The sequence below is a fragment of the Chenopodium album genome, chromosome 18 (assembly GCF_948465745.1).
Source record: "Chenopodium album chromosome 18, dcCheAlbu1.1, whole genome shotgun sequence".
NCBI lineage: Eukaryota > Viridiplantae > Streptophyta > Magnoliopsida > Caryophyllales > Amaranthaceae > Chenopodium > Chenopodium album.
In genome coordinates, this window is record NC_137851.1 from 49185489 (window position 1) to 49206186 (window position 20698).

General features: G+C 31.4%; 2 protein-coding genes across 2 annotated transcripts; both read left to right on the plus strand.

The window, feature by feature from the left end:
- Positions 1-3599: 3599 nt before the first annotated feature.
- Positions 3600-4393, plus strand: LOC145592293 (uncharacterized). The gene is made up of 2 exons (XM_081648739.1): positions 3600-4018; positions 4120-4393. Exons 1-2 carry the CDS (start codon positions 3600-3602, stop codon positions 4391-4393), a joined length of 693 nt encoding a protein of 230 aa, XP_081504865.1.
- Positions 4394-10202: 5809 nt separating this feature from the next.
- On the plus strand, positions 10203-10934 carry LOC145592294 (auxin-binding protein ABP19a-like). The gene has a single exon (XM_081648740.1). The coding sequence runs from the start codon at positions 10203-10205 to the stop codon at positions 10932-10934; it is 732 nt and encodes a 243-aa protein (XP_081504866.1).
- Positions 10935-20698: the final 9764 nt, after the last annotated feature.

Here is a 20698-nt window from a genome sequence, read left to right on the forward strand (position 1 = left end):
GATTAAGTGAATAGTGTAAAAGTCCTTATCTATTTAACTATTACTAAAACAGAAGATGCTGACCTCACCAATGCCTACATGTCGTTTTCTCAATAAAAAATTTCCCGCCTAAATGCAACGATGATGTCATTTTTTTTTTTTTATAAAGCTATCATATTTAACATTTTTGAAATTTAAATATTGAAAGCTTCTACATTATAACTAAAACCTATCAATTTATCAAGGAAATTGAAACAATACTAAATAGCACACTAATAAATGACCTCCTACATTGAATTATAAATTAGACAACGTTGAACAGATTCTATATCATAATTTTAATGAAAATAAAAAAATTTAAAATTACAAAATTTACGTAATTCTTATTTATATTCATGTATAATAGCGATTTATTTTTAAAATATATAAATTAAAAATAGGTTTTATATAAACCGTGCATCGCACGGGTTCTAACCTAGTGATGTAATAAAAGAAAAACAGAGGAAGTACATTTAATTTTTATTTGAAAATTATAAAAAGTGATATTTTAAAAAGGAAAAAGATATGTGCAGCTCTAAGGACTGCATATAAGAAGATAAAAGTGAAAAGAATTGACAATAGATAAACATTTATTACACCGATTTACTCATGAATTGTTGATAAATTCCCAACTTGATACTAAAAAGGAAAAGATATTAAATGCTTATATGCATTTTAAAAATATGCACTGAGATGAATCTAACATGTTTAAAATCGACTATATTTTGCCATAAATGTCATTCGTTAAAGATGATCAAACAAAAATTGAGAATAATAGCAAATATTAATACGGTGCAAGTCGGACAGATAAAGTATGATATTTTACATTGTATAATAAAACTTTAATATTTTTACAACAAAACTTTAATTATGAGATAGGAGGTCAACTATTAGTTGGTAGGCTTATCTTATCTAACCTCTCTCTTTCTTGTAGTACTCTTAATTTTTAGGTTTCTGTAGTCGCAAATAGCCATTCTCTATCCTTTCTCTTAATATTTAGCTATCTACTCTAATGAGTTAATAGGTTGTTTTTTATTTATTTGTAACGTGTTTTAGTAGAGTTGATGAGAAATTCTGTCAATATATTTCACTATAGAAAACTTTGTAATTTCCACGATTGATAAATTTTGTTTGATATCTCAAGTATTATGCATATTTCAAAATTAAAATCAATCGACAAAACAAGGAACTCCCCAAATATGTTATACAGCTTATCATAATGCTCTTCTCTATGAAGAGATAACTCATCTGGGATTTATATACTCATAGCAAAAAAAAAAAAAAAAAAAAAAAAAAAAAAAAAAAAAAAAAGATGCTTTCTTTGGATATAAACTCTATTTGATATGAACTATGAACAATATAATTTCACTGCTATATCACTCTTTGTCTCTAAATTACAATTCTAATTCACATAAAAAAATTATTCCTCAACACTTTCATGTATCCCTAATCGCCAATATATATATGCTGTTTTATGAAAATTTTGAGGTATATATATATATATATATATATATATATATATATATACACCACTTGAGTTATTCCTCACTCTCTTATATTCACTTTAAGTTGACAAAAATGCACTATATATATGTAGTATTCACTTTAAACCGGTCAAATCATATTGTTTTTATATTTACCATAAAAAATGATATGATTTCTTATTTTAACCAACTTGTTCCAAAGTCCAAATCCTTAAATTCTGAATTTTTTTTCTGACAAAGTGAAAAAAAAAAAAAAAAAAAAAAAAAAGACTAGATTCTAATTGACTCGAGACACGAGACTACAAGTAAATCAAGAAGATAATTTAACTTTCTTAACTACACTAACACAAGAACTATATTGGGGGTGGGGGGTACAACTTTCATGAGTTGCTAAGCAATGCAAATAAAGGGATTGACAAATTTAATCGCATACACTTGGCAAAAGATGCTCAAAGCTTGTTCATTTACTCAGCAAAAATAACAATGCCTAGAATACATTTTACCTTTCTTGTTCTTCACCCTTAATGTGTGCGGTCTTTCATATTTTCTCATCATAGAAAAAAAAGATCTTAATATATCACATACATTAGCACTGATATATTCTATTTAATCAATTAAAAATGACGATGTGTGCAAATAAAATTCAAATGAGATTTTCAATTAAAGACGGAATACTAGCAAAAGAAATTGGGTGCTGGGTCTCTATTAGTTCTAAAGAAGTTTTACGGCTTTTACCGCCATACTTATGAGACTTGTGACTACCAACTCTTAATACAATAATGAGATTTTATTGGTGAAATAGAAAAGAACAACGTCCACTAATTAGTTACCAAAATTGAGTGTGGGGCATGCAATTACTATAACATAGTTTACTATTTGTAGCAGCCTTATTTGAATAATCATGGTAAGAAATTACTCGTCCAATACTGCCGTATGCTGTATGCTTGATCTTTCCACTTTATATTTTCTTGGCTTTATTATTAGTGATAAAATAATTTTTACTGATTCACTAATACTACTTCTGATTTTTTTTAGTTGCAACTTTGAAATGTTTTATATCTCTCAAATAATACCCTAAAGTTACAACTAAAAAAAATTGGAGGTAGTATATTTGTTTTACAATATTACTAATTCTTACCGATTGAAAATTTCTTTTATATAGAGGTGCAACTGATTGAGTTGTTGGCTTCAGATATTAAGTCAATTCACGTCGAGAAGTATCAGATAATATAAAAATTGCTCGATTTGGTTTTAGGTTCAAATTTATTAGATTAAGTTAGGTCGGATAATTTTAACTCTATTGTCAAGACACTTAAATTTTACTTAATAAAAAAGGTTAAATAAAAGAAATAATAATCAAATAATATTGATATTGTTGACAGAAGCCTGGATAAGGCCCAAGCCCAAAACAGAGAAAGATCTCAGTCCAAGTCAATATTGACAAGTCAGCATTAGTTAGTTAGACAGTTGAAACAAACTTGTTTTTATTATTATTATTTTTTTTTATTAGCTGAAATTAGTTGGCTATAAATGCTGAAGCTAGCTGTAATAAAAACAACAATTAATTTTCGCTCAATATTCTTCTCTAATTCTCTCTTCTCTGTCAATAAAATTTCTCCAGTTTCTTCTTCTTCTTCTTCGATGTTTTCAATCACATTTCTCAAGTTTTGACATGGTATCAGATCAACGACCACGATTCCTTGGAGTTCTTCGATTTGAAGATGTTTTTTATTCTTCCGCAATTATATTTCTGGTTTGATAATTTCTCATCCTATTTTTTTTTCTTGAATTTCGAATTTGATCTGAGATTTTGTGATTGAGGTTTTTTTTTGTTCTGGTGATTAGTTCAAGAATTTGATACGAAGTTGTTGAATTCGTTTTGTTTTGACGTTACTGGAGATTGGTTTGTTGAATCTTGAATTGAATATTCTGTTTAGAGATTGATTGTTGAAGTTTGATTGGAATTTGTTTTTTGATTGAAGATTCTTGAATTTTTTGGATATCGTAGTATATTGAATTTTGTTTTGAGGTGTTAGTTGTTTGGTGAACAGTTTTGAGGTTGATTGAGGACTTTTTTCTGGTAATTGACTTGATAAAATGGCTGGAGCTTCAAACAGTAGTTCTAGGGTTCTTGAACTCACACAAGATCCTAACATTATTAATTACATACATCCTTCTAACAATAACAATCATAAGTTCATTTCTGAAGTATTTGATGGAGAAAACTATTCTTCATGGAAAAGGTCAATGGTGATTGGTTTATCAACCAAGAACAAATTGAGTTTTGTTGATGGTACTCTATTTGTTCCTTCCTCTACTGTTGATACTTACAAGGCATGGGTTAGATGTAATGATTTGGTGATAGGATGGATTCTAGGAGTTCGAGGACCTATTACCAAGAAGAGTGTATTCTTCTATAGGACTGCAAGAGAAATGTGGAAAGATTTGGAAGAAAGGTATGGGCAGGTTTCTTCCACTGCACCAAGTTGTATGGAATACAGGAAGAGATTTCAGCAGTACATCAGGGAACTAAGGAGATTGTAGAATTTTTTGCTAAAATCAAAGTTTTATGGGATCAACTTGATGATGTGAACCTTATACATGTTTGTACTTGTAGTGGATGTACTTGTAATGTGACTGGAAAGTTTGTCAAGATTCAACAAGATTATAGGTTATTGCAATTTTTGATGAAGCTTAAGGATGAGTATAAGCTAGTCAAAAGTAATATTTTGATGATGCAGCCACTTTCTTCTTTGGCACTAGCATACAAAATGCTTCTACAAGAGCAGAAACACAAGCAAATTAGTGAGCATACTACTGCTAATAATACATCAGAGACTTTTGCTTTTGCTGCAAATAGAAGAAAGTTTTATGAGAAGCCTAGTTCTTAGAATTTTGGGAACATATCTAACTCTCAGAGTTATAATTCTATAGGAGGTTTTCAAGGAAGGAATGGAACAAATTACAAAGGAAATAATCCTTTCTATATATTGTGATCACTGTAAGATGGGAGGCCATACTATTGACAGATGCTTTAGACTGTGTGGGTTTCCACCTGATTTCATAGCGATAGGACAAAAGAAATTTGCTAATATGGTACAAGGGGAGACCTCTCTTTCTGCTGATCAATCCTGCAATACTGATGAAGATGATCATGTGAGTGCAACCTTCACAAGAAGCTAGTACAATAGACTATGAATTTCCTGGAGGCATCTGGTGATGAGGCAGGACCAAATACAAACACAAAAGAAGAAAGCAAGCCTGATGCATACTTTGTAGGTAATCTGTGTCTTTTTTCAACTTTTAAAAATGGATGGATCATTGATAGTGGTGCTACTGACCATATTTGCCATGATTTATCTTTATTTGATTCATATTCTTCTTTGCTTGGAACTGGAAACACTATAACTATTATTGATGGTAGTGAAGTTTCTATTTCAAAAATAGGCACAGTTACCTTAGAGCAGGGCATAGTTTTAAAAAATGTTTTGTTTGTACTCGAGTTTCAATTTAATTTCATATATGTTCATAAACTTTGTAAGTTTGAGATGTGTAGTGTTAAGTTTACACCTGATTCTTGGATCATACAAGGTCCTACCTTGACAAGGGAAATTGTTCTTGGTAGACAGAAATCTGGACTTTATCATGCTGGTGATTGGATAGCTCCAATACCCTTTGAAGTTCCTGATTCTCCTACTGATCCTTCTCTTGCTTTTGTAAGCCATACTGTTACTTATGCAAGCACAGAAAGTAATAATGCTAAGCTTTGGCACTTAAGATTAGGACATCTTCCTTTTAAACAATTAGGCTATGTCTTACCTGATGTAAAGAATAAAACATTATGTGACAATATTTGTCAGATTTGTCCTAAGGCTAGACAGACTAGATCTTCTATTCCTATTAGTCATATTAAGACTTCAGCTCCTTTTGAAATGTTGCATATTGGTATTTGAGGACCTAATCGTTTCAAAACTCATAATAAATGTTCAATGTTCTTGACTATTGTAGATGATTTTACTAGAATGACTTGGATGCATATGTTACAGCTTAAGTCTGATTATGTGAAGATTTTGTTTGACTTTGTTGCTTTTGCTGAAAAACAACATAATTGTTTTATGAAATGTATTAGATCAGATAATGCTAAAGAATTTTGTGAAGGAAAGATTCTTGAGTTATATACAAGTAAAGGTATTCAGCATCAAATTAGCCATGTTGATACACCACAACAAAATGGCATTATAGAAAGAAAACATAAGCACATGTTGGAAATTGCAAGAGCATTTTATTTTCAGTCAAAAGTTCCAGAAAGGTTTTGGGGAGAATGTGTTCTATGTGCAGTTCATCTCATAAACAGGATGCCATTATCAGTTCTAAACAATGTCACACCACATCAGAAACTTTATAGAATTCCACCTGACCTTTCCCATGTCAGAGCCTTTGGCTGCCTTTGTTATGTTTCTACTTCTAAAGTTGGAAGGAGAACAAATTTGATCCAAGGGCAAATCCTTGTGCTTTCTTAGGATATTCCCCAACCTAGAAAGGCTATAAGGTTCTGCACCTAGATACTAATGTCATTTCTGTTAGCAAGGATGTTTATTTTCATGAACATCACTTCCCCTTTCACATTTCAAAATAAAAAAAAATTTCTCCATTCCAAATTTTTTTGCCAAATACAAACAATGATCACATTTTTTCTGATCCTTTCTTAACCTTTATTGAGGGATATCCAAAAGTTACAGTTCCTAACAGCACTATAGTTCAAGATACTACTTATATTCCGATTTCTTCTAATTCATCTTCCTCTAACAACACTATAGACATTTCTACTTCTAATTCTTCCTCTTCTTCCATATCATATCCATACCCCAACTTCTTCTATTTCCTCTGGTTCTGAAACCACAGATTTCCTGTCCAATTCGATACCTAAAGATGAGACAGAACAAAGAAAGTCAACTAGACCTAGACAAGCACCTAATTGGATGATTGATTATGACTGCAGAATGTCAAACAAAACTTCTAAGAAGGCAAATTTTTCACATTGGTGTAATCTAGTATGTTTTACTAGCATTCCTCCTTCTAAGAAAGTATTGGTAACTATTGCTTCCAATATGAAAGAGCCTACTACTTACAAAGAAGCTGCAAAATATTCAGAATGGGTTGATGCCATGGGAAGGAGTTAGAAGCTCTTGAAAAGAATCATACATGAGAGATAGTAGATCTACCTAAAGGAAATAAGCCCATAGGATGTAAATGGGTGTCCAAAATTAAGCTTAGAGCTAATGGAACCATAAAGAGATTCAAAGCCAAACTAGTTGCAAAAGGCTATACATAGATTTTTGGGATTGACTAAGAAGAAACATTCTCACCAGTGATCAAAATGACTACAATTAGATCTGTGATAACTCTGGCTGCAAGCAAAGGATGGAATATGTATCAGCTAGATGTTAACAATGCTTTTTTTCATGGGAATCTACATGAAGATATATACATGACCTTGCCTGAAGGGTTGCAGGGTTATTCTGAAATAGTTTGCAAGCTCAAAAAGTCCTTATATGGACTCAAGCAAGCTTCAGGGCAATGGTTTGCCAGACTGCTTGTTGAACTTAAGCAAAAAGGTTTTACTCAGAGTCATAGTGATACATCTTTATTCATCAAGAAGAATAATGGGAAGATTACTATTGCAGCCATATATGTGGATGATATCATCCTAACTGGTGATGATATGACATCAATTTCTGAACTGAAGCGGCATCTTGGCAGAGTGTTCAGCATCAAAGACCTAGGAAAACTAAGTTTTTTCCTTGGTATAGAAGTAAGCTATCTTGATTAGGGTGTTGTCCTGACTCAAAAGAAGTTCACTCAGGAACTCTTATCTGAGTGTAATTTTTCTATGGAAAAGAATGTTGTTACTCCTCTACCTCAGAATATGAAGCTGTCAGCAAGAGAGGGAGAATTGCTGCCTGATGCTACTCTATACAGGAGTCTAGTAGGGAAGCTTAAATTTTTGACTAATACTAGACCAGATCTTTCCTATACAGTGCAAACTTTAAGCCAATTCATGCAGAATCCGAGGTCATCTCATATGGAAGCATTGCAACACACTTTAAGATATGTTGCTCACTCTCCACAACAAGGTATTCTATTAAAGGGTTTAGATGCTCTGACTTCACAGGCTTTTAGTGACTCTGATTGGGGTTCATGTTTGGACTCAAGGAGGAGTGTCACTTATGTGTTACAGTTTGGATCTTCACCTATAAGCTAGAAATTGACGAAACAGCCAACTGTCTCCAAGTCTTCATCTGAATCAGAGTATAGAGCAATGGCTTCTGCCGCAGCTGAAGTAACATGGGTTGTCAGACTACTCAAGGAACTTGGTGTCTCAAATCTTCTTCCTGTGACACTACATTGTGATAACCAATTTGCTATATACATAGCAAAGAACCTAGTCTCTCATGAACAGACAAAACACATTGACTGTCATTTCACAAGAGTGAAAGGCTTGATTCAGCTCACCTATCTGCCAACAAAGTCTCAGTTAGCAGATGTTCTTACTAAGATTCTTCCTTATGTTCAATTACGTTCTCAGAATTATTGTCCAAGCTAGGACTGTTCAACCCACAGTCTAGCTTGTGCATGGGGGGGGTGTTGAGAGAAGCCTGGATAAGGCCCATGCCCAAAACAGAGAAAGATCTCAGTCCAAGTCAATATTGACAAGTCAACATTAGTTAGTTAGACAGTTGTAACAAACTTGTTTTTATTATTTTTCTTTTTTTTATTAGCTGAAATAAGTTGTTTATAAATGCTGAAGCTAGCTGTAATAAAAAGGACAATAATTTTTGCTCAATATTCTTCTGTAATTCTCTCTTCTATCTCAATAAAATTTCTCTAGTTTCTTCTTCTTCTTCGATGTTTTGATGTTTTCAATCACATTTCTCAAGTTTTAACTGATATATGCGCTTAAAATTTTTACAGGAAACAATAATCAAATCTACTTGATAAATCTTACGGAGTATTGTTGGACAAATTAATTATACAATCAACCCATAATATCATTTTTCTTAACTTTATAGGTATAGTATTAAGGGATAAAAGATGTTCGCCTAAATTTTAAAATAAAGCAAGAATAAATCTTAATTTTGCTTATATGTATTGAAATTTGATTAGTCACTATTTTATGATTACCCATTCTTTATATAAAACATTTTATTACCTGTATTAAGCTGATTTAGAATGCATAACAAAATTATGGGTTGACCGGTGTAATTAATATTAATTTTGTTTCATTAATATTACTCTTTTAGTTCTCTTATCTAACATGCGCTCCTGGGGCGGTGGCGCTCCAATATTTATATTCGTACATTGACGTACACCATTGTTCAAAAATTATATAGTCGATGGTGTTATGAAATAAGCGGTTCTATGTTTGATTTGTGCGGAACAAGATCAATGAAAATAGAGCTATACCCAGTTAATTCCCCGGAATTGTTTATCTGGGAGTATAATTGTCTTTTTAAGTACCAGTGGAAGGGTAGATGCGTCTTTTCATGTACTAGTTGAAGGGTACATGTGTAATTTCCTTACCAAACAGTAAAAGCAAGTTGCAAATAGTAATTGGATAGCTCACCAAAAGTATTGAATAAATAACCACGTTTTTTCAATATATTTACAGAAATACCAACAGATTAACAAAAATTTGTTTATCTGGCAGATAACTTGTATTTGCCCATGAAAATAATATATGAGAAAGTAATAAAGAAGATAAACAAATACATACAAGGATTTAAGTGGTTCGGTAAATTAGACTTACTCTACAAATGAGGGACTTGAGAGCTTTTCTTTAATTTAATGGAGGAAAGAAGAGGAATATACAAGGAGTCAATAATAGCTTAATGGGCTTATTGTAACCTAAAACTCAATGTTTCTTTTTATATATAACCTAAAAACCCTAATTTTAAAAAAATAAAATAAAATAAAAAAATAAAATAAAATAAAACCCTTAGATTACTCCCCAAAGCAAAACACAAGTAGCCGTCATGACAAAAAATGAATCTTAGCAAAGCACCGAACCGCAGAGAACAAACTACTTGGCAAAAACTAAAACAAGAGAAAGTTTTGCACGAACGTTCCTGTTAATTTACGTGTCCGATCCGGGCAAATGCTAATGCCTCCCCTTTGAATTGACATGTCTAAAACCCTTTTATTTGCACGGTTGCGCAAGTTCTAGCAAACTCGGACGCGCTAATAACCTTTGAGTGGATACGACATACGAGTCACACATAACATATGAAAAAATAAAGTTGATGCTCGAAAACTTTGTAATCTCACTTGAAAATGGAAACTTTGTAATCTCACTTGAAAATGGAGTTAATGTACCTTTTTTTTTTTTCCATCAAATCAAAGTACTAAACTATTAATTCACAAATAAGCTCCAACAAAACATCAACTCGCAATTATTTTATGATCAATAACTTTCTTAATGCATGTGAAACCTCATCCAGCATGATTTATGCGTTCAATTGGAGATGTGTTAATCAGTAGTACTTATCATATGAGCACGATTTGAATAAGACAGATCAATCGTTTTGAAAAAGGGAGATTTCTATTTCTATTTTTGTTTTAGTTTTATTTTTTCAGTTCACTTCCATATTTGTGAGCACCAAAAAAGTCCTATATATACAATAACATTTCTTTGCTAAAGAGATGCAAGAACGTAAGTCACAACTCTTACTATATCTTAGCACGATTATTGCTACTTATCTTGAGTTTAATTTCAAAATGAGGAGTATTTCATTTTTTGTCATCTTCTTTGTTTCAATTTCTCTTAGTCATGCTATAATTGAAGGCGATTATTGTATTGCAGATCGTAGTCTTCCTAGGGAACCTACGGGATATGGTTGCAAAGATCCAGCTAAAGTAACTACAGATGACTTTGTTTTCACTGGATTTCGTGGTGAAAAAGACACCACAAATTTATTTCAAAGCAACACAACTTTTGCTTTTGTAGAGCAATTTTCAGGTGTAAATGGTTTAGGTCTTTCCATGGCAAGGTTAGACTTTGGGGTGGGTGGAATTATCCCTGTACATTCTCACCGAACATCAGAAATGCTCGTTCTTATAAATGGGACGATTATTGCAGGGATTATTGATGCAAACAATGTCGCATACTATAAAAGATTAGAGGCTAGAGATGTAATGATTTTTCCACAAACCTTGCTTCACTTCCAAACGAATGTTGGTGAAACTCCGGCTCTTGCATTTGTTGCCTTGAATGGGGCAAATCCAGGATTTCAAACCACTTCCACTGCCTTGTTCGGTGGTAATTTACCGGTGGACATAGCTTCGCAAATCACCGCTATAAGTCCCGAAGAAGTGAGACGTTTGCAGAATATATTCAGCGAAGTTGACGCAACTTCAACTTCATATGACGCTTAATATCTTTGGGTTTTACATGCATGTCATCATCACCATAGTCTTATAACTTTTGACTACCACTATTCTTACTACAAAGTCTGGATTATATGTATGTCAAATATGTTTGTAATATCTGTATAATAATATAAAACAATGAGTAATGTTTATAATGTTATTACTTCGTACGTACTCTGATCTATGTATAAGAAACATGGCACAAATATCGTGCACTATAATACTACGTATAATGTAATTTGTATGTGGTTGATTTGTATTAATCAAGAGCTTTTGTGATATTTAGGGTCTGTTTTGATTGAGTGAAGGAAATTAAGTACTGGACTTATTAGAGATGAATTGAATTGAGTTAAACTGAATATTTTATGAGAGAAGGAAATTAAGTACTGGACTGAACTGAACTGAACTTATTAGAGCTGAACTAAAAATAAGCCGAAGAGAACAGACCCTTAGAAGAGATATCCACCTAAGATTCTCTACAAGACGAATATCACTCTTTCACTAGTGGCTTTTTAATTGTTCTTCACATTTGCAATTCACACCTGGTCAAAGTTTTAAAATATTGATTGCAATTGGTAGTGTAGATCGATATTATATGTTCCATCCCTTCGGTTTACTCAATATTAAGCTAGATGTATCAAAACCAGTAATCCCTTGTGGCTCTCTTAAGAGCAACAACAAGAACAACAAAATAATAATAATACTAATAATAATAATAATCGATAAAAATAATATACTAGTAATAAGTTTAGAAACATAATTTACATTCTATAAAAGTAATTTAGAATAAGTAGAAATAATTTTGATTCAAAATAAATCAAGTGTCATCCATTTAAAATAAATCAAGTGAGGAGAATATGGTCAAATTTTTTTTTATTATTTTTTCTTAAAATGGTAAGATACAAGGGGATCCCCCTCGTATAATCAGAGGGGAGGATGAGGAGTCGAACACAAGTTAGGACTAACCATCCCTTCACTCTTCACTCCTCATATAGCCAAATATATGGAGTTCGTTTCATGTCATTAATTTTAAAAACAAAATAAAAACAATTTAAATTCATGATTTGCATATGAAGGTAATTTCCATAGAATTCTCAGTCAAAGGTCGATCACAACTTAAACCGATCACCGACCTCCAAACATGATAATAACCCAGGCCAACTCATTTGTATACCAAAACCGTTTAAACTCGACAAAAATTCGATAAACCCGGACAATTCACACATGCCCACCTAGACACCCGCACACCCACACACCTCCACCCACACACACATGCACCAACGTGCACATGCACCAACGTGCACATGCACCTGCACACGCACGCGCACACACATGCGCGCACACACACACAAAGGTTTAAGGTCCAAAACCTATTGTATATATTATGATCAATGTCATCTAAAGTATTCATTATCTATTTAATTTATTTTTTTCCTTAACTCCATTACTAGAGGCGATCATGAGTCAAGCCAGGTTTAGCCCAAACTAGAGGTCTATTTTGGGTTGGGCCAAGCCTTAAAGTCGTGAATTAAAACATGTACCGTACTAAACTAAGAAAATTAAACTTTAACCAAACCCACCATAATGGCACTTACTACACTAAAAATATGTAGTTTCATTTTATCGAAACAAATTAATAGAGTAACTAGTTTAAGGCCCGGGCTATACCCAAGGTTATGTGTTAAATAATAAATAGAAAAAATTACCTTAAGATTTAATTATATCTTGAAATGATGAAAACATTATCTTAAATTTAAAAAATAAAATAAAAAGTAGAAAAAAATTCAGTGATAAAAAAAGATATGGACTAGTAAATGTTTTATAATTAATAAGTAGGGAATCGCATAATATGTTTATTACTCCCTCCGTCCCCAAAACTTTGACCTTTTTGGGTTGATTTCGCGGTTATTAAGAAACTTAAATAAAAAGAAATAAAAAAATATTGAAAAGATAAATTTATATGGGGCTTGTTAGAAAGTAGAGAGATAAATTATTAAAAATACATGAAAAACAAAATTTTATATGAGGAAGCTAATTTTGCACAAATATTGTTGTAAATTGGTAGGTATTTTAATGCAAATGGGTCGATCATTTTGGGACTAAAATCAGGCCAAAAGGGTCGAAGATTTGAGGACGGAGGGAGTAAAAACTTTTGGAATTCAAGTTAATGAAAAGTTACAACTCATAAATGTTAATTAAGTGCTAAAGTGACATTAATTGTGGAATTAAAAAAAATACTATGTACAATGAGTAAAAATAAATTTATTTACAGGGAATCAATGTGATTTTTCCACTTAAAAGAACAAAAATTGGATAAAAATTAAAAATTTCAAGATTTGCGAGGGATAATATATGTTCCAATTATTTACATTTGGTTTCATGTCATCATCCATGTGGTGCCATGCAATAAATCTTACTTTTTTCCGTTTTTAAATACTTGTTTCATTTCTCCATGCGCGGAATTTTAGGAGAAATTGGAGAATATAATAAAATTCGAAGGTAGTGGGGTAAGGGAAGAATAAAAAATTGTAAAAAACAAAAGTAATCGAGAGAATTGGAGAAGACAGAATATGAAATTAATAAAATATGATTTATATTGGGTCCACAAGGTGAGAGAAATAAATTATATATTGTAAAAGATTTCCAAATAAGGAAATGGAGCAAGTAGTTAAAAACAGTCGAAAAAGGAAAGTGGAGATAGTAATTAAAAACAGAGGGAGTATTATGACATGGAGTGACACGTGTCGTTAACGTGTTGTTCCTGTGAGATTTAATAATATTATAGATTTATTGAAATTCAATATGTAACATTCAACTTTTAAAAATTCCACATGGTGGTAGGGCAAAATTTTTCTCTATACATCGACATCAGCTCGTCTTATGCGCGGCTGGCCACACCGTGTGACCACTTGTAAAGTAACAAAATAATCCCTATAATATTGACTGAGTAAGCCTTATAATACTAATCGAATGCCCTACCTTAACACTGAATGAGTAACCCCTATAACATTGACGAAGTGACCTCCATAACATTGACAATGTAACCCCTATAATAGCTGGCCACACCATATACAGTGGCGGATTCAGGATTGGATTAATAGGTTGTCCCATCGTTTATCATTCGCATATAATATACTACCTCTGCTTTTTTAGTTGACACATTTCTTTAATCACGTTTGTCAAGACACTATGTTAACGATTAATATCTCTAATTCTCGACATTATTGTAAAATTATATTAAAAAAATGGGTGATAAAATATACTCCGTACATTGAGATGGTTCAAACAAAATCGCACTTAACTATGTTTTATGGTAACTATAAATCACAAAATTAGTCAAAGGGTAATTTGTGAATAAGGTTAAAATCTATGGTGTCAACAAAAAAAGGGAAAAATATCAAACAATAGTCAAAGCTCTAATAATGAACAAAAAATACTCGAGAATTAAAGATATTTCAAAACTAAAAAGGTTCATTTCATAAAGTAATACAAATTTATATTACAACAAAAAAATACTTAAGTTTGAAACCTTGTACTCCGTAACAAATAATCAATCCAAAGAAAAATCTTCAAATAATCATTTATAAACTAAATAAGAACGACAAATTAACAACAACATAAAGCTTTTAAGCAATTACCAAAGCAAAAAGTCAAGAACAATCACAAAAATTATCTAAATATGAAGTTTCAAAATTAGAGGTTTAAGATTAGTAAATTATCTAAGTTTGTAGAGGAGACAGAGAACAGTAATGGGTTTTATCAGATTACTTTTTTAGGAGAGAGTAAATGATTGACAACTTTTGTTTTTTTTTTCAATAAGTTTAATTTTTTTTTTATTATTTTTGGTTAGGTTTCACGTGAAAGCTAGGAGAGTGGGAGTAGTGTAGTTTGTACTTTGTAGTAATCATCAGATCAATTCTCACTTTGTCAGAGCCTCGAAGGTCGTTACTTTTCTCACATTTACTCCATACAGTAGTTTTTACTCCATATTAAATATTTTTTATAGAAAATACTGTGTCACAGAACCCAGGATGATTAAAGGTGGGTTCGCCTCTGACCGTGTGGCCTATCACATATAACAATTTATGTAACCCTAGTAATTCACTCAAACGGTCAAACCCTTATAAATAATCAATTTTGACACACAAATTGAAGGGCTTGAACCCCCCCCCCCCCCCCACACACACACACACCAATTTTAACCTCAAATTTGACTTTAAAAAAATAAAATAACCCTCCATAGCTTGACTTATCGACTTAAAAATAAAGGCAAGCAAATCAAGGCGTTTCATTATACGCTAATCTCCAACGAAATCTTCATTTGATATTTTTTTTCCCTTGTTATAATTGGTTGTCATTTTCCCATGTTATAATTGTTTGTCATTTGTCATAGATCTCTTAATTTATGTCTGCGTGACAGCTCTTTTATAAACTATTTTATTTAGATGAAATACTACAAGAGGGGGTGAATTGTAGTATGGAGGTTGTTAGTCACTTTTTGCGGAAATAAAAGAAACTAAACAAAAGTAGAGAAATAGTGCAAGAGAGATTTTACGAGGAAAACTTCCTACACCAAATAAGAAATGAAAAACCTCGACCCCAAGGGATTTTAACTCAAAACATTCCTCTAACATAGGCTGACGACTCTGGTACAACCTATAAGGAACTTGAGCCTCTATCGAGTTCCTCAACAAACTTGAGTTCCCCAGTAAACTAATCCCTCAATCAGTTGATTACTTTAACTCTCTCTATACTTTAAAACTTCACTCAAATCCTAACTCTTTATCTTTCTCTCAAGCTTCACTCAAAGCTTTCTCTTTCTCTCAATACAAAGAACTCACTCAGTTCTCACCCCAATACAAGAGTTCACTCAAACCCTTATAAATTCCCGATTACAAGAGTTCACTCAAACCCTCGAACAACTCTCAAATACATATGAAAGATGTACTATATAAAACTAATATGTTGGACACTTTGAGACTTGTAAGGAACTTCGAATTTGAAGTAATTGACTCAAAAACGTAGAGAGAAAATATAATTCTTTTCTACTGCTCTTCCACTTGATACATATGCTATTTTGGAATGACGCACTAAAGTCAGACGAATTGAAACTGAAATTAACTCTCCTTTTATAGCATGCACAAGGCTTAACCACTACGCCCACTTAATCCTCCACTAACAATCAGTTCCCTTATTTTTAGGCAACTGCCAATTACTTGGGCAGTAGAGAAACGTGATAACGTGGTAGTCAAAGTCTTATGCACTAAGTTGAACGTGGAGTAAAATCAGGAATTTGGAAAACTGATTTCTTGGAGGGAAGATAAAGGAAAACAGTTAAAAGTTTGTTTGTTGATAAAGACAATTTTTTTTTTTTTTTGGAAAATAATATCTAAGATATATATTTGCCAAAAATAAATAAAATCTTTTTGTAAAATATTTTCAAAGATTTATTTTCCAAAAATAATTAAAATTTTTTTCCCGAAACAAATTTTATCACATTTTAAAAACTTTATCTTTTTAAAGAAAAATAACTAAACGTAAATTCATTCATTAAACTAACGTTTACTTATTTTTCTTTAACTGACCCGTAAGGAACTGGCTGATCACATAGTTCCTTCCAGACTGTTAGACTCGGTTCCTTCAAGACTAAAGTTCCAATTTAGTTCCTTAGGCTTGTTCCAAACAATTTCTTTTGTCCAACATACTTACATGATTCTTAGTAAAATATACTCCTATTTTTCTGTTGTCTTCATGTTTCTCTGATGAAGCTTCTACTCCGAAGCTTCTGTTCCTTCAAAGGAACTTCTCTTCGCTTGTTCCCACTCAGGAACTACTGCTTGTTCCTTTCGAAGAACTAACTTCTAGTGCTTCTTAAGAGCTGCATATAAAGTCTAAAAGAACGTTTGAATGTTTAGACTTATTCTCTTTGTGTTCCCCTCGGGAACTGTTCTTCTCTTTGTCTTCCCCCTTGAGGAATTTAAGCACGATCCATACATTGTACGATGGGAACCATCTTTAATAATGATCTAACCTGTTCTCAACAATCTTCATGACTTGTTCATGCACATCTCAATACACATATTAGTTAGATAATCATCATTTGTTCACAATCATCAAAACCTACAGCAGACTATAGCTAGCATGTTTTCAGAACAATAATCCATTGAAAGTTTGAAACCATATACCAAATTCATAGGCCTCCGAAGGGTTTCACGCTAAATTCCATTCCATTTCATAATGATCCACCAAACACAAACCCTAATTTCAAATTATTGTCTCTATTTGATTTATATTTGTCTCAACATCTCCCCATTTTCAATATATGCGAATAACATAATGTGATTGACTCAAAAAAAGGGATTAGAAACTCCTAATATGTGCATAACTAATATTTTTTTTCTGTCGTGGGGGTTGCTCCATCTAGGCCACGACACAAGGGATATTACATCAAATATTAATTTCTAAAGACTTTAAACACCCATATTTAAACAAGTAAAACTTTTTTCTTTACCAATGTGGGACAAATCTAGTTCATCCAAGATAAAACAAGTAAAACCTTTCATATCCCACCAATGCGGGGTTAATGTGTTTTCCTCCAAAACAAATAACTCTATTCCTTTGCTTATTTCCAACAATTTAAACTAGTTTTTATGGCTTTTATAAATTATTTTATGTGATTAGATGATGGAATGAGTTTAGATATTTATATAAGTATATTCATAAATTGTAAAGTTGCAAGTCATGAATTTAACAAAGAGGAAGTAACAAATTTTAGGTGAAATCGACATGGCTACCTTTTTTTTATTTTTTTATTTTTATTTTATTTTTTTTACAAAGATTACTGATAAAGAAAAACAAAAACAAAGACAACTAATAAACTACACTAAGCAAAAACACAAAAAAGACACTTGCGAGCAAACTAACAAACAAAGACATGGCTACTTGTGTGTATGAGACTATGAGATGCCGAGTTGGTAGGTTGGGAAGCTTCAATATTAGTAGAGACTTCGTTGGAGTATCACATGAATACTTCGTTAAAGATTTCTTAGGAATTTATTGTGCTGATTCAGGGATTAATGGGCTTTCGGTTACTCTGCTTACCAATATCTCTACCCCTACTTGTCCAAAACTATAAAAAAAATCGGCGTGTTTTGCATGCGGCTGGTCATACCGTGATCGATTTTAAAAGAATAAAATAACCCCTATACACTGACATAGTAACTCCTATATTAATGATTGAGTAACGCCTAAAATATTGACCAAATAACCTCTGTAACAGTGTAACACCAACGAAATAACCCCTTTAATATTGACCAAGTAACTCCCGATCCTTTAACAATAATAAATTAACCCCGTGATGTGTAGACAACCACATATAATAATATGTGATTAAAAATTATCTTTTGTGGCAAAATGATGTATCACATCATTCACATGCCTTAGCACAAATAATGAATTGAAAATCACCATCATAATTTCTTTAATATAAGTAATATAACCCTTCTAATGAATTGAAAATGACCATCTTAATTTCTTTTGTATTTTTTTTGACACCTAATTTCTTTTGTATAACCCTTCTATAAACATGATTAATTTCAAATGAGACTTTTATTAAAAGACAAATATTAAATTCATAGCAAAATATCGGATCCAAGGCTTCAGAGATTGTTTACCATAATTGGGTGTGGAACATATTTAACTAATAGTAGTAGCAGCTACCTTAAATCGAATCGTAAGAAATCAAAGAATAATGCCATATATATATGATCTTAACACTTTTTATTTTCGTTCAATTAATAACATAATACTAAAACAAACACCTGGAGTGACACGTATCATTTTCTGGTTCTGTGTTTTCCCTCTAAAATCGCTTTTTTTTTTCTTTTGTTGTTTTTCTATTCATCAAATCTCCTCCAAAATATATTTACCATATATAATTATAATTAAATCTTCCTATTTGAACACCATATATTTTTTTTTTCAAACAATAAAAATGATTCACGCCATTTATATTATAGAAAATATCTAAATATATCACCAAAATATTATTCCTTAACATATTTTTTCTAAATTATATTTTCAAATCAATAATTTTTATATTACCTCCGTTTCCTTTTAGTTGTGACTAAGAAATTTTTATGTCTCAGAATAATATAATACCCTTTTGTTGCAGCTAAAAAGTAACAAAGATAGTATTAAAAGTGAAACTAGGACTTAAATGTGTCATTTTATGATTAAAAAAAATTTTCTCCATTATTTTTTTGCAAATTTGAAGAAAATAATTTAAAAAATATAATATATTCTTTCCGATTGGACAATAATATTTTTGTCATATACACTTAAGGAACTAGAATATTTTTACCTATCTTCAAATATTTTATTTTATTTATTTTATTTGCAAAAGTGAACAAAGATTAGTAAATATTGAATTAATACTTTTATCTAAAATTATTCTTATAATATTATCATTTTTTTCCCTTTATTTCAACTTTACTACTTTTATTATAATAAAGTTTATTTCAATTAGAAAAAAGTTCATTGTGGTAACATATATATGTACATGTATACATTTATTTTTTACATTTACAAAAGTAGTATTAATAATAGGACGGGCATATCAAACTAGATATTTATTTTATAGATATAAAACCCCACAAACTTAACCTTGACATTGGTATAAGTATAAAAATAATGGTGTACAATTATTGTTGAATCCGTAATGCAATTTTGTCACTATATACTTCATAAAATTTAGTAATAACGAGCCGTGCGATGTACGGGACTTATTCTAGTAACTAATAAAGTGCAATTATAGTATGATTGCAAAAATTTCTATGTGAGGTAGACTTTTATTAAGTTATTGTAAGACGGGTTAAAGTTACTCTAAAAGTATTTAAAGTTACCATTAAAATTTACTCTGTGCCATTTTTCTAACATAAATTTTATCTTTAGAAAAAACACTTCTAATAAATTATATTAATCATATAGTCTTTATAATATGTATTTATTAGAAAAAATACATTAAAATAAAATCAAACCCATTTCAAATTAAAATTTACAGTTTATCCCAGAAAGAGAAGTTACCATAAAACTTACTCCCTCCTTCCTTTAATACAAAGCCTCTTTCTCTTTATTATGTGAGTAATAAATGCTAAAAAGAGGCTTTGTATTAAGGGACGGAGGGAGTATTAAAGTTACTTTCAGATTAACCGTCTTTCAATAAATTAGAATTAAAGTAAGTCTTCCTAGCTTATACATGCAAGACTTAAGGGTCTGTTCTGATTTACTGAACTGAACTGAATTGAATTAATTAGAGCTGAACTGAACTGAACTAAAATTAAGCTGAAGAAAACAAGCCCTTATTGGGTTGACAATTGTAAGTACAATACTTATTACATTTATATATTTCTATAATTATTAATACTTTAGGTTCACTCCATATCAATTTCTACGATTTTAGTCTTCATAAATTTATAAGGTTATTTGTTAATCATTGCATACATGCGTGCACGTAGAGTAGTATATGCGGAAACTACTACGGAGTATTCCACATTTATGGTCTATCAAAAGGGAGAGATACTCAAATGGTTATAGCTTTTCTCCCGATTTCAAGAAATTCTGGGATCGATTTTCACTTTCGTCTTTGTGTGGCCCTCTAAATACCAAAAAAAAATAAAATAAAATAAAAATTTTATTTATGGTCATCATTAGCTTATTCTTAAATGGTTTTTAATAACTTGATTGAGAAATAAAAAAAAATCATTAATTTG

Coding starts and splice junctions, on each gene's coding strand:
- LOC145592293 (XM_081648739.1), top strand. CDS start 3,600: ATGGCTGGAGCTTCAAACAGTAGTTCTAGGGTTCTTGAACTCACACAA. Junction 4,019..4,119: donor TACAGGAAGAGATTTCAGCA/GTACATCAGGGA, acceptor TTGTACTTGTAG/TGGATGTACTTGTAATGTGA.
- LOC145592294 (XM_081648740.1), top strand. CDS start 10,203: ATGCAAGAACGTAAGTCACAACTCTTACTATATCTTAGCACGATTATT.